General features: G+C 38.2%; 1 protein-coding gene across 1 annotated transcript in view; it reads right to left on the minus strand.

Moving 5' to 3' along the window:
• Nucleotides 1-55: 55 nt before the first annotated feature.
• CXADR (CXADR Ig-like cell adhesion molecule) overlaps nucleotides 56-15,312 on the minus strand; it is a 62,496-nt gene continuing 47,239 nt past the window's right edge. The window contains exon 8 of the mRNA XM_041735004.1: nucleotides 56-473. Coding sequence (XP_041590938.1) covers nucleotides 432-473 — 42 coding nt within the window. The 3' untranslated portion in view covers nucleotides 56-431. The remainder of the gene's footprint in view (nucleotides 474-15,312) is intronic.

Genomic DNA, 15,312 nt, shown 5'->3' on the forward strand with positions numbered 1-15,312 from the left:
GCTTAAATATTTAGCAAAGAATAAAAAATGTAAGAATTTAATTTTTTCTTTTAAAAAATCAACTTTTTATTAACCGTAACTTTCCCCAAGGCAACCATAAGAAAATGCATATAAAAAATCCACAATTTATTAGTATGAATTGAAAATATAAATATAATAAAACATTTTTTTCAGCCATCAAAGTTGCTATAGATAGGATTTCCCTAACCAAAGATTTAGTCTGTATTAATTTTGATATGGCATCTGACTTAAATGCCTGGTGCCACTGCATAAGGCAGAAATGTTCTTTTTTTTTTTTTTTTTTTTTTTTGGCAGAAATGTTCTTAATCTCTGATCCTTGTGCTTTTTTTCAACACATGAAAGTCTAACAGATGTCTGAAATAAAGCCAAATAGTACAGTACTTTTCAGATTCTTCAGTAGTCCTTCATATTTATACCACCGTAACGTCATCTGTCTTGTAAGCGTACTTGAACTACAAAAAAGAGAGAGAGATAAGAATTTGGATTTTTTTTCCCCCAAAATTAAATTTTTTAGATACTTTTTCCTATTTTGCACCATATTTAAATTTCTAGTCATAAATTATTTGACTTATCAGAAAAATCACAGCTTCCTAATAAATTATTAGAAGCCCTTGGCTACTCCAAATAATTCCTGTAGTCATTTTTTATGATAGGTTCTATTTAAGTATAAGAGTACCAGAGAAGTGCACAAATTCTAAGGATACATATAGCCCAAAGGTTTGAAGTATGTGGAATTTAAATTCTGCAACCTCAACATGAAATTTGTTTTTAAATCTTAGAGACTCTTCTAGTTTTAATATTATCTTGGGTAAACTATATACATCTTTTAATATATTTCTAAACCATGATAATCTTTTTTCCCTGAAATATATAATGAATACCTACTCAAACTTGAGCAGGTTTTTCTTAGGGTAACCAGCATCACAGGATGATAAGCTTTATTTAAATTTGAAAATGTTTTTTAGGGATCCCTGGGTGGCGCAGCGGTTCGGCGCCTGCCTTTGGCCCAGGGCGCGATCCTGGAGACCCGGGATCGAATCCCACGTTGGGCTCCCGGTGCATGGAGCCTGCTTCTCCCTCTGCCTGTGTCTCTGCCTCTCTCTCTCTCTCTCTCTCATAAATAAATAATAATAATAAAATTTAAAAAAAATGTTTTTTAACTGTTAGGCTTCCCTTATGGATCCTAGAGAGTTCTGTGTGATAATGGCAGATTGCAGTTGTAAAGGTAGCAGGTTTCAAGTATTTTTATCATGGAGTTAACAGATAGCTTTTCTTTTAGTTTGCTTGTAGTTACAAGCTTATTGGGAAAATTAGAAGCATAATAGTCATACTGTCAAGAAGGGAATTATTTTTAGCACACATCTAGTAACTAGATTTTTCTTTCCACATTAGATTACTATAAAACCTAAATCTCTTCATTAGTGCTGACAGCTAAATGGCTGAGTGCCTTGTGAAAAAGGCTAATTTTGCATTTGAACTGTGTATTAGACCTATTACCTCTAGAAGATTTTGCCCTTCGATTGGCTATCCAGCCTCTCAGCTTGTTAGGAAAGTTATTTAAAGCAGAAGAAAACTCCGAATAGTTTTTCCAATCCATTCCTAATGGAAAAAGCCATCTTTCAGCAGTTGGGTCTTAAATTCAGTCTCGTAAGCATGGGATAGAAGTTTGTCAAACTTTTAATGGTATTTAGGACTCTAGGAATTGTAACATCTCTAAGTCTGTCTCCCGTATACAATATAGGGCTGCTAATGAAGACTTGCATGATTTCAGCTTGAAGCCTTTTCAGGCTGTTTCAAAGAGAAGTGGCTTGTGACTGAATGATGATTATTTGTTTTAATTCTCCATCTTACATTTTTAGGCATAATGACAAAGCTCTAAATTCAGAGATTAAACTTGGACATGAGAAATTTTAAAGTTAAAAAATACAAATTCTTTTGGTAAGTTCTATTAATAGTGAAGTGCTTATTTCTGGGTTTTTGGTGTAATATTTATCTTAAAATATTTAACTTTTAAGCAAACTTACGATTTCAATTTAAGATTAATAACACATTTATGTTGATTTCTCAACTATCACTCTTAAAGTGACTTCTTTGATGATTGGAAAGAAAAACTTAAATGCTATGATATGCATTTACCTTGCCAGAGTGCCATTCTATCCATTTCACAGATAACATAAGTTTTTAAAATTTCATATCTATGTGCCTGTAACTTATTTAGTCCTCATAATCACCCCATAAGGCAGGTACCATTATTATCCCAACAAAAATCTAAGTAGCCAACAAGTAAACAGTTAGAAAAGGACTCTCCGAGAAGTTAAAAATGCCCAAGATAACAAAAACCTAAGAAATGAAGCCCTGACTTAAACCAACCCTGTTTTGTAAAGCCCATGGTTGATGGTACCTTGCTTGGGTCAGCTCATTACTTACAATAATACTGTGAGAAGGTTTAATATCAAGCCAATATTTGAAAATAAGTAACAAGATGCAAAGGTTAGATTAAGCAAGTGAGGATAGAAGACATTAAAATATCTGTTGATAAACAATAAAGCCTTGACAAAGTTCCTCTTTACAAAGTGTTCAGATATTTCTGAAGAGGGACTAATAACAGACATTTTATTTGCTTGAACTATAAATCAAATTGCAATAGGAAATAACAGCCCACTTGACAGGATTGAGATGACAAAGCAAACTACCAATGATAGGTCCAGGGGGAAGATCACACAGAGAATTAGTGGTATTTTATAAAGGCCCAAGTTAATGATAGGCTTTAACTTCTTTTAGTTACCAAATATTTGGTAATTTAACCTACTATTCAGTATTCTCATAATATTCTCTGGAGTTTTGTTTTCCACTTGTGAGGCAGTAATACTGTGAGGTTTGAAGGGAAACCCAACCATATCCCTACATTACTGATGGAGCATTGGCTTATAATGGGAAGCTGTCATGCAAACACTAGTTCTAGAGAAGGCTCATGCAATTCCTGTTTAAAATGTATACACTATTCACAGAAAATATGGCCTGTCTCCCAATTTATAACATGAAGCACCTTCCATATTCCATGGCTCTTTCATGTAATTTAAAGGATAACCTAAGGAAAGAAATGGAAACCCATCTAATCCTTGTCAGAAGCAAATTTACCATTAGTAGGTGTAGCGGTCCCCACTACAATTAGAGTGGTTTGATGTTTATTCCTTAAAGCACATGATCAGCACAAATAAAAGTGCTAAACTTTGTCTTTATCCTCAAAAAAGGAGTTACTTGCTATAGAAATGACTCCCATAAATTACATAATGGGAGCCTTGCTCAAATTTCATAAGTCTTGAAAATACCAAGTATTATAATGTAGACACCATAACGAGGCTTTAAAATGCCACCATTTTTGAAGGGCAGTTAAAAATGTAAATGTGCCTATCTTTTGACCAAGAAACTACTTCTAGGAATCTGTGTTCAAAAATACTCAAACAAAGGGACCATTATATATATAAAAGTGTTTATTGCAGAATTGTGAGTGGCAAAAACAACAAAAATCTAAGTAGCCAACAAGTAAACAGTTAAGTAAAATCTGAACATATACTCAAGAAAATACCGTGGAAAATACCACGTAGTGACAAAAAAAAAAAAAATGTGATCACAGGGAATAAAATGTTGCAAATTGGGGAAATACTGCAAGTGGGAGATGAAAAATATTATTTCTATGATGGTGCCAAAAACTGTCTGGAAAAATAAATACCACATTAACAGTAGCTAGTGTTCTCAGAGGCAGGGGAAGTGGCCAGATACAAAGAACTTTTTCTAGATTGTACATTTCAGTCTCTAGATTTTTATACTGAGCATTATTACTTTGTAACTAGAGATGCAGAAAGACAACATTTTTTATGATAACCAAATTGTGTGTATATCTCATGGGCAGTCTGTTAAATTTCTGAATTAAAGGATTGCAATGTGGTTAAAATTTTTGATCAAACTACATCTACAGGGAAAAATTTCAAAATAATGCTTGTAATAATAGAGTGGTAATATATGCTTTTCCTCCACTGTTCGCAGTTATTTGTAAATAATATTAATTTCATAAGAAAAACTTAAAATAGTGCTTTATAAGAGAGAACCCCTATTATTAAGAGTACTAAATACCTGGAAATAAACTGTACCAACAGAAATGAGTGAGTCAAATGAAGAAAAATTTATAAAAATTTACAAAAAACTGACTAGAAGAATATGCTATATTTCTAAATTGACTCAACATTATGGAAACCTCACTTTTCAAGTTAATATGTAAAGTCAATATAAGTCATAATTAAAAGTCTGATAAAATTGTAATGGAACATGAAACCCTGATTTTAAGTTTACATGGAAAAATAATTCTCAAAAGTAACCAGCAATTTTTTTTTTTTTTTTTAAAGAATAACTGACAGGGAGTATTCTTCCCTTTACATGATTTGTCAGTATATACTCAAAAGTATAACAGGAATGAACAATGAAACAGGATTACAAGTGCACAACCAGAAACAAAAGTTTAATGTAGAGTGAATGTGACTTCTCAAATTGAAAATAACTCACTAATAAAAATTAATAGTGAACCGTTTGGCTATGCATTTTTATACTCATCATAAGGCTTGAACTTATGACCCAGGATCAAGAGTCCCATGTTCCTCTAAGCCAGGGAGGCTCCCCTATATGCATTGTTTTTAAAGTTAAATTCCTACCCTACAGTATAAAAATACATCCCAGGTAGATTAAAGATAAAATGTTAATTATGAAACTAAAAATTATGACAAAATATGAAGGGGAGGTATTTAGTAACTTTAGCTTAGGAAACTCTTCCCAATTTTAACAGGAAGGTTGGTGGTTTGGAATTAAAAGTAAACTGCCTATCAAAAGACATCATAAAGTTAAAAGAAACTCCAAAGAAAATTTCCACACCATGTTTAAAAGAAAAGGAATTACTATTCTGAGAATATGAAAAGGTTCTACGAATAATTATTTAGCAGAACTAAATAAATATAAAATATAAATAGATGCAAATGGCTAAAAACAGAGGATGTGCTAATGGCGCACTAATGACCAGGGAAATATAAGTTGAAGCCATGAAATACCATTTTTCACCTCACAAATTGACCAACATGGGAAAGGTTGTGGTTTGCATTCTTTGTGGAAGAGAATTTGAAACTGTCAGTGTTTTTTACCACATAATTCTCTTACCTGGTAATTCAAATTCTATACACCTAGAAGATAACCTATGGAAATACTTTTGCAAATACATAAAAATGTAAAATTGATGCAGCATCATTTGCCATTAATAAAAGATTATAAATTAATTCAAACTTTATAAAAGCATGAGAATTTGTATCTACTCATGTGGGAAGATGTTCACCATACTGTGATATTGTGTGATAGGTACCACCAGTAAGTCCCTTCCATTCTCAGATAAACCCGTGTATATTAAAAAACAAAACAAAATTTAAAAAAACCCGTGTATATTTTACTATTCTCATCTTACACAAGTACACTATGCAAGTAGGTTGCTCCAGGTGACCTAAATTATCAGGGCTTCAAACCCTGGAAGTATAACTCCGGGACACATGATGATACATAGACTAAACTGTAAAGAGTATTATGTGGGCATTTTATCATTTAGAAAGCAATAGAATAAATAATTGTTAATTTTCTTGGTGTAGACTGATTTGAATGAAAAGGAATCAACTACCTTATTAAAATTATTGGCCACCAGGGGGCATCAGATATTCTTTTTCCCCACTTAGAAGTGGAAGGCTGTTATTGTAGTTAATCCATGAAAAGCATTACTGGCTACAGTTTTGTTTTTTAGCTTTTTTAAGCAAGTAAACCACAATCTATATGTAGAACTGTCATTGGTAATGGGGAATTCTAACTATGCCATACTCATTTACACATTTATTTATTAGAATTATTTTTCAGTTAACAAGTAATACTCCTTCAGGGAAAAAAAAAACCTAGAAGCACAGAGAAAGATCATTAATCACTCAAATAATCACTCAAACAGATATAACCACTGTTATTTTAGTAGATGGGGGTGTTTAAAAGAGCGTTTACTTTATATATGCCTATCCTGTTGTATTATGAAATATATTCGGGGATCCCTGGGTGGCGCAGCGGTTTAGCGCCTACCTTTGGCCCAGGGCGCGATCCTGGAGACCTGGGATCGAATCCCACGTCGGGCTCCCGGTGCATGGAGCCTGCTTCTCCCTCTGCCTGTGTCTCTGCCTCTCTCTCTCTCTCTCTCTCTGTGTGTGACTATCATAAATAAATACAAAAAAAAAAAAAGAAAGAAATATATTCATTTTATGGTCACAATCTGAAAATGTTTAACATTTTCTTATGTCATTGACTTTTTTTCTAAAACATGATTTTTAGTAGTTTCCTCTTTTCATATGTATGTGACTTAACCAATCTTTATCATTAGATATTAAGCTACAGGGCAGCCCAGGTACCTCAGTGGTTTAGCACCACCTTCAGTCCAGGGCGTGATCTTGGAGATCCGAAATCAAATCCCACATCGGGCTCCCTACATGGATCCTGCTTCTCCCACTGCCTGTGTCTCTGCCTCTCTCTCTGTGTGTCTCTCATGAATAAATAAAATCTTAAAAAAAAAAAGAAGATATTAAACTATGGATCTCTTTTGGAATTGTCTTCAGTCATATATCTAAATATATACCACCTTTGTGGAGTTAGGTGTAGGGGAGTAGGTGTAGGGGTTAGGTGTAGGGGAGTACTCCTTTCAAGTTTAGAAACAAATGGACAAGTGGAAGGGTGTCTCGCTGGCTCAGCCAGTGGATCATGTGACTCTTGATCTTCAGGGTGGTGAGTTCAAGCTCCACCTTGGGCCTAGAGCTTAATTTAGGAGGGGAAAAAAATGGACAAGTTGGTACCAGAACTGCCAACTTTTTGAATTCATATAGGAAATGTATAGATGGTGATTTTTTGAGTTAATAATAAGCCACGGTGATTGACAGTTTCACTAAATTCAATAGAAAAAAAAAGTTTTTGCATCTTATAAATCATCCATCAAACACTTCTTCTAAAGAAGTGAAATAGGGGCACCTGGGTGGCTGAGTCAGTTAAGCGTCTGCCTTTGGCTCGGGTCATGATCTCAGGGTCCTGGGATAGAGCCCTGCTAAGCAGGAAGCCTGCTTCTCCCTTTGCCTCTGCCTCTCCCCCCAATTGTGCTCTCTCTCAAATAAATAAAATCTTAAAGTGAAGTAAAATTCACTGATTAAAAGTGAAAGTATTTAAATTTTTTGAAATTTGTCTAAAATGACTGGAACATCAAAAATGTAAAATTCCATTTTGTCATCTAAGTGAAATCTATTTCATGTTTTCCAGTGAAAAGACAACACAGACTATATTTAAAATCTGATATTGTTAGCTAGTAAGATCCTTTGGTAAATAATTTTGAAGCTACCATGTGATGCTTGATACTATGAAATCTGGGAGAGAATACACAAGAAGTTAAGATACAGGATCTGACAGGGATTTGGCATGCGGGTTTACAGCAAAATCCCTCTTCCCTGACACACTTGATTGGCCCTCCTAAAGTTTTAAGTGGAAAACCATTAAAAATGTATCCCTTATATATTTTATTTTATTTATTTGTTTTTATTTTTATTTATTTTTGATAGTCACAGAGAGAGAGAGAGAGAGGCAGAGACACAGGCAGAGGGAGAAGCAGGCTCCATGCACCGGGAGCCCGACGTGGGATTCGATCCTGGGTCTCCAGGATCGCGCCCTGGGCCAAAGGCAGGCACCAAGCCGCTGCGCCACCCAGGGATCCCCCCTTATATATTTTAAAATACACTTTCAGTCACTAAATTTAATGTAGCTATTTTTTATAGAATATTGCACCCTGTTGCAGAGTGCCTGGGTAGCTCAGTCGCTTAAAATCTGCCTTCAGTTCAGCCATGATCCTGGAGCCCTGGGATCAGCAGGGCACTCTGCCCTGCAGGGAGCCTGCTTCTCCCTCTCCCTCTGCTCCCTCCCTGGACCCCTGCTCAGGCTCTAAGACTCAAATAAATACTATCTTTAGAAAAAAAATGGGTCTATTGCTAGTTTTTTCTTTTTCCCATAACCTACATACATAATATACCAACCCTAATTTAAAGTCTAGTTTCTTTGCAGCCGAATGAAAACAACATATTTTGAAGCTATGTGCCAGCAGAATCATTTCCTTGGATACATTGTTGTCACCACATCTAGTACAGCTGATACATAGAATTCACTTAAATTATGTAATCAGCATGTAACAAGCATAAATGGGCTTGGTACCAAACAACGAGGACTCTAGTCATAACCGCCGGCGGGAGCATCATTCCATCTGGGAGAAGAGTGCAGCTGTCAATGCTCAATGTGCCCTGGGCACCGGTGACTGCTTAGGAAGGGACAGAAAGCCGTGGTTAGGCCACGGTCGAGTCTGCTCTTTCCCAATGGCCTTCGGCCTGGTTGGTGTTGCTAGGAGCAGTGAGAGATGAGAGAGCCACACACTCTAACTTCCCTTTTTGTGGCTCTCAGGAGGCCCAGACTGCCAAGAACTGGAGGTTCTTAGAAAAATACTAGACCAGGAGTTAGAGGAGACCTGGATTTTGTTCCTAAAAATATGGCCTGGCGGGATTGAAACTTTCTGAATCTTGAATTTTTTCATAAAATGATACTGAACTAGATACTGTAGCCTATGGATATCTTGGTTGTTTTTACAAAACTTAAACTGCCATGTCAATTTTCTTAACTAAATCACAAATCTTTGCCCATATTGCAGAAAGTTCCAATCAAATCTACATAAACATGGCATAAGAGCCCGGGTGGCTACCGTACTGTGTAACCTTTACCCTGCCCTGGGCCTAGCACACAATCGTTAAGCGGGCAGAGCAGATTATATTCCATGTGATTATTTAATTTTACTTTGTGCTCTGTTGTGTCTGAACACATAAGAGACCCCCTCCTTGTTAGCAGATCAAAAGACTAGGGGAGCTGAATGTCAGAGGACTGTGATTTGCCAGCAGGTTGCAAATCAGTCACTGATTTCTCCTATACCACACTCTGAATTGCAAGGTTGGGGACACCTGAGTGGCCCAGTCGGTTAAGGGACCCACTCTTGACTTCAGCTCAGGTCATGATCTCAGGGTTGTGAGACTGAGCCCCGCATCTGGCTTCCCGCTCCCCTCTACCCCCCCTCATGCCTGCTCTCTCTAAAATGAATAAATGTCTTAAAAAAAAATTGCAAGGTCATTCATTCTACTGTTCCCTAGAAATGTTCTCACTGTTGACAGTTTTGGGACTACGTGAGAGGGAAATTGCCCTACTTAACAACATTAAAAGAGCACAGCGCCAGTAGCCAACATTCAACTTGGAACACTGTGTGACAGCTGACCTAATACGTGGCCTAGACAACTCTTCTTTCCAAGTGCAAGATAACTCTTTTTTTTTCATTAGTGTAGTTTGTGCTGATTCCGTGAAACGGCTGAGCCAAAACACCAGTAACTTGAAGAAACCACACATAAATTGAGGGAAAAAACACTGTGATGGGGTATGTCTGGCAATGACTCGATGTGAACCCAGCTAGAGCTGCTGCAATTACCATCATCAATAGAGATTACTGCGTTGATCATTTGGATGTGAATATGTTTGATCATTAGGATATGAAGACGGTCCACCTTTGAAAGGTGTCACATCTGCTTAAGGAAAGGAGGCAAGTGTTGAAAGACAGGTGACCCTCAGCTTCCCCTGAGGGTACAATCTCAAGAAGGGAGAAGGCGGGTTGAACCAGGAAGATGGGGGCAGCCCCGGTGGCGCAGCGGTTTGGCGCGTCCTGCGGCCTGGGGTGTGATCCTGGAGACCCGGGATCGAGTCCCACATCGGGCTTCCTGCATGGAGCCTGCCTCTCCCTCTGCCTGTGTCTCTGCCTTTCTCTCTCTCTGAGTAAATAAACAAATCTTTAAAAAAAAAAAGAACCAGGAAGATGGTTTAGGAAGGGTTAGGATTCAATGATCAGAAAAGGTAAGACCATAAACATTGAAAGAGTAACCCAGGGCAGCCCCGGTGGCTCGGCGGTTTAGCGCTGCCTTCAGCCCGGGGCCTGATCCTGGAGACCTGGGATCGAGTCTCACGTCAGGCTCCCTGCATGGAGCCTCCTTGTCCCTCTGCCGTGTCTCTGCCTCTGTGTGTGTGTGTGTGTCTGTCATGAATAAATAAATTCAAAAAAAAGTAACCTGGCCAAAACATAAAAAAAAATTTAAAGTTCATTTCATATCACTATAAAAAATTTTGAAAGTTCATTTCATGTCACAAAGGGCTAATTAATATTTAAAAGCTCCTCCAAATTAGCAAAATGGTAATACAAAGAAAAATGAGTAAAGCATATGAACACAGTTCTCAAAAGTCCAAAGGGCTTTTAAACACAGGAAAAGATAGTCAAGTAAATAGAGAGGAATAGAATTTTAAACCATGAGATAATTTTCTTCTCAGAAATCAGGAAAGATTGGGATCCCTGGGTGGCGCAGTGGTTTGGCGCTTGCCTTTGGCCCAGGGCGCGATCCTGGAGACCCGGGATCGAATCCCACATCGGGCTCCCGGTGCATGGAGCCTGCTTCTCCCTCTGCCTGTGTCTCTGCCTCTCTCTCTCTCTCTCTCTCTCTCTCTCTCTCTCTGTGACTATCATAAATAAATAAAAATTAAAAAAAAATTAAAAAAAAAAAAAAGAAATCAGGAAAGATCAAAAAGTTGGAAAGAATATAGGTGAGGGGCAGCCCGGGTGGCTCAGCGGTTTAGTGCCACCTTTGGCCCCGGGCCTGATCCTGGAGACCCAGGATCGAGTCCCGCGTCAGGCTCCCTGTATGGAGCCTGCTTCTCCCTCTGCCTGTGTCTCTGCCTCTCTCTGTGTCTCTATGAATAAAAGAAAAAAAAAAAAAAGAATATAGGTGAGGATTTGGGGGAAGATAAACAACCTCATCCATTGCAAGCATAAGCTGCTGTAACAAAAAGGTATTTTAATAATAGCTCTCAGAATATTCTTTACTCAGCACCCCCCCTCTTTTAGACATTTACCTTAAAGATATAGTCATATATATGCAAAATCATGTAGATACACCTATACTGCTTGTAATTTTACTCATTATATCTAAAGGATAGTATCAATTTAAATGGTCCTCAATTGGAGACTGGTTAAGTTAGAGTGTATCACAATGATGCAACACATGGTTTTGAAGACAAGGTTTTAGGTAGGTAGATACATAAAAGGTGAGATACACAGAATAATCTGAGAGGATTTGTTAAATTAAAAATTTTGTATAAGACTTTATTTAAAAAACAAAACAGGTATATGCAAGTGTAAGCATAGAAGAATGTCATAGTGGAAGACCAGTTGTGAAAGTCTAACATCAGGCTAGACTTTGAACTTTTAAGTTAGAGGTTGTCCAGGAAAGCTTTTGAGCAAGAGAGTGAGCCTAAGTGCTTTAAGAAAATTAACCTAGAAGTGAAGAGTTTTAATCAACTCTTGTCTAGATCATAGGGGATTGTAGAGCAACGGCCATCTATTTGCTTCCACAACCAGATGGATTTTTTTTTTTTTTTACAGTCATGTAAACTCTTCATGTCTTCCTAAAGTTAAAAACCATTTTCCCAGAAAAATAGTTTCATCCTGTCAGGAAGATTCATAAGAAAAGACAAATCCATAACCATGTCACCAACTACTTTTTCACTTGACAGATACATGGTTAACTCCACACTTGAAATAAAGATAAGTACACTCCTGGGGGAGGTGATGGGGGAGATGGACAACCATTAAGTAACTCTGTTGGCATTATTTAGGTGCTATTTTTTTAAAGATTTTATTTATTTATTCATGAGACACACAGAGAGAGGCAGAGACATAGGCAGAGGGAGAAGTAGGTTCCCTGTGGGGAGCCTGATGCAGGACTCAATCCCAGGACCCCAGGATCATGACCTGAGCCAAAGGCAGATGCTCAACCACTGAGTCACCCACGTGCCCCTCAGTGCTGCTATTTTTATTATACCACTAAAAATTAAGCAAAGAAACTGAGCATGTGTTCCACGTCAACTTTGACAATTAGTCCAATCATCAATGCTGATGTGGTTTGAACTGTGTGCCCCCAAAACTAGGTTGCAGTCCTAATCCCCACTCCTCAGAATGAATTTGGAAATAGATCTTTGTAGTTACAATTGGTTTAAATCTGGTCATCAGGGTGGGCCCTAATACAGTATAACCGGTGTCCTTATAAAAAAGCAAAGTTAGGACGCAAACACCCATGGAGGAAAGGGGATTTAAGAGACACAGAGAAGACAGCCATCTACAAACCAACAAGAAAGGCCGGGGCAGATCCTCCCCTGACAGCAACGTGAAGCGGCCAATGTCGCCAACACTTAGATCTCAGACATCTAACCTCCAGGACATAAGACAATAAATTTAAGCCATTCAGTTTGTGGCACTTGTTACGGCAGCCCTAGCACACTAATCCAGTTATACATAGAAATTAATTATGACTAGTCATTTCAGAAAACTATTTTAAGGAACTTGAAAACAACTGGTTTTTTGGAAATTAAAATCTTCTAAAAATGGTATTTTAGTTATCTATGTATATCTCCATAAATCCTGATACCAAGAAATATTAGCATACCACAAGTAGGCAATGATACTGAAGCATGTAAGTTTTTTGGCCTTGCTAAAGGGAGTACTCAAACACTTCTAGAAGTTTGTGAAGCCTGAGAAAAAAATATACCGTTAATGACTTAGCGTGGAAACCAGTCACCTGCAACGGGATTCCTGAGCAATTCCGAAGTTCCCGTGGGTAATTATGAAAACAACCCAGGAGAGAAAATGGTCATTAACTTCACTCCAGACTACTCTGAATCTCTCAGGATGGGGTTACAAACTTACGTCTAAAATGCTTCTCTAGGTTTTTAAGGTAATTAGGTTTGTTCTTGTGTTTGCTCCTATTCAATCAAGTCACTCCATTCCGTGTTGGGGCAACTTAAAAAAAAAAAGGGGGGGGGATCCCTGGGTGGCGCAGCGGTTTAGCGCCTGCCTTTGGCCCAGGGCGTGATCCTGGAGACCCGGGATCGAGTCCCACGTCGGGCTCCGGGTGCATGGAGCCTGCTTCTCCCTCTGCCTGTGTCTCTGCCTCTCTCTCTCTCTCTGTGACTTAAATGAATAAATGAATAAATGAATAAATGAATAAATGAATAAATAAATGAATAAATGAATAAATAAATAAATAAATAAATAAATAAATAAATAAATAAATAAATAAATAAATAAGATTTCTTAGAGTGAGAGCGAGTGGGAAGGGCAGAGCGATGAAGAGCCTGCAGCAGACCGCTGCCCTGAGCACGGAGCCTGCCGTGGGGCTCAATCCCACCGCTGCGGGATGGTGACCGGAGCCCAACAAAACCAAGTGTCGGAGGCTTAAACGAATGAGCCAACCAGGCGCCCCTGTGCAAGTTAACTTTTTAAGCCACGTGCACTTTCCTCTCTCCACACATACGCACTCTTCTTCTTCGGACACTGTCTTATTGGAAGAGACCAGGGCAGCTGTCTTGGAGAACATATGACACACTTGCCTCAAGTGCCCAGTTTCCTGTCTAAAAATTCACTCAGCATTTACAGAGCAATATGCAAGTCAGAGTTTGGCACTGAGGATAAGGGGAGTAAATCCACTTCAAATCCACTCCCTTGCAAAAGGGCATATTAAGCAAGTTAAACAATTGGGATGCCAAGGATTTTGTGCCCTAAAAAACCTCTACCGGCAACGTTGAGGGCCCAGATGCACCGCTGATTTGTGAGGGGCAGGGATGCAAGTCAGGAAAAATGACTCAACTAACACCTGCAGGGCAGGTAAGCAAGGCGGGGTTCTCTGGCTGAAGACCCTGCATATTCACAAAGGTATGAAACCAGGGCCCCTTTGCTACTGAGCATGGTTAGTGCACAAAGGTGCACCTGGAGATGCAGAAACCAAGCACAGAGACATGGACTGGATCTTGAAAGATCTTTTTATATCCGGTTAAGATGTTCTCATTTTTAATATGATCAGATTTACATCTGAAGATAATCAATCCACCATGACTTAGTGGATGGATGAGGCAACAAGCACTCAGCAAAGACAGTCAAGATCACGAGGCTTTCTAGTACTTTGGTGGGGTCTGGCATTGGTTTTTACCTCTCATTTCCTGCATCTTCTCCCACCTTTCTCATGCTCCATTAGAGTTAGAATTTTCAGGGATGCCTGGGTGGCTCAGCAGTTGAGCCTTTGGCTCAGGGCATGATCCCGGGTCTAGGTTTGAGTTCCACATCAGGCTCCTTGGGGGGGAGCCTGCTTCTCCTTCTGCCTATGTCTCTGCCCACCCCCCATTTTCTCATGAATAAATAAATAAAATCTTAAAATTTTTTTCACAGCTCAGTAGTGAAAAAAGAAGCAAACTGATCAAGGACTTTATTCTGAAATTTACTTCTTGGTTCTTCATTAACTCTAGAATTTTTTTTCCCTGCAGTTATACCTCAGGGCAATAGCTTTTTTTTTTCTATAGTTATCAAACTTAGGAAAATCATTTAAGTAACATCACATTTGATTTAAATTTCAAAATTACCAGCAAGAAAAACAGAGCTGAGTTCCTAGGACTGTTTTTATATTTTCACTGCTGCCTTTATTACATTTAGAAATTACATTTGATTATGCCTTAGGCTTAAAACTAGACCACTTTAAAAACAAATTACTTCATATTCAGTTTTATCTCAATTTCATCAGTTTTGACATCTGGTACTTAATTAACCAGAAATATGGTCTGGCCTTTAGAGCTACAAGATTAAAATATGGTCTAAATTAAAGGCATTAAATTATGCTCAATAGTTTCACTCAGCATCTTTATTGTAATCTTGATTCTTTGTAAATCTGTGTATCACTATCAGCATCCCAGGGCAAATGCACAGAATTTTCATTATGATATTAATTCTCTCTTTAGACCATCCAACCTCCCCCATGATTTACGTATTTTTAAACCACATTTTAAACACCAGGACACTGAAGCTAAGTAAAGCAGAAATTTAGACACGTCTGACTACAGGGCCTATTCTCTTCTTTTAATCTGAGAGTAGAAAATTTCACATTAGTATAAACCAGTGTTCTCAACTGGAGCAATTTTACCCTCCACCCCTATGGACATTTGGCAGTACGTGCAGACATTTTTTGATTGTGGCATCTTGGGGAGGCAGAAAGAATGCTACTGGCATCTAGTGGGTGGAGGGTCAGGGATGCT

Source organism: Vulpes lagopus, chromosome 20 (assembly GCF_018345385.1).
Source record: "Vulpes lagopus strain Blue_001 chromosome 20, ASM1834538v1, whole genome shotgun sequence".
NCBI classification, from domain to species: domain Eukaryota; kingdom Metazoa; phylum Chordata; class Mammalia; order Carnivora; family Canidae; genus Vulpes; species Vulpes lagopus.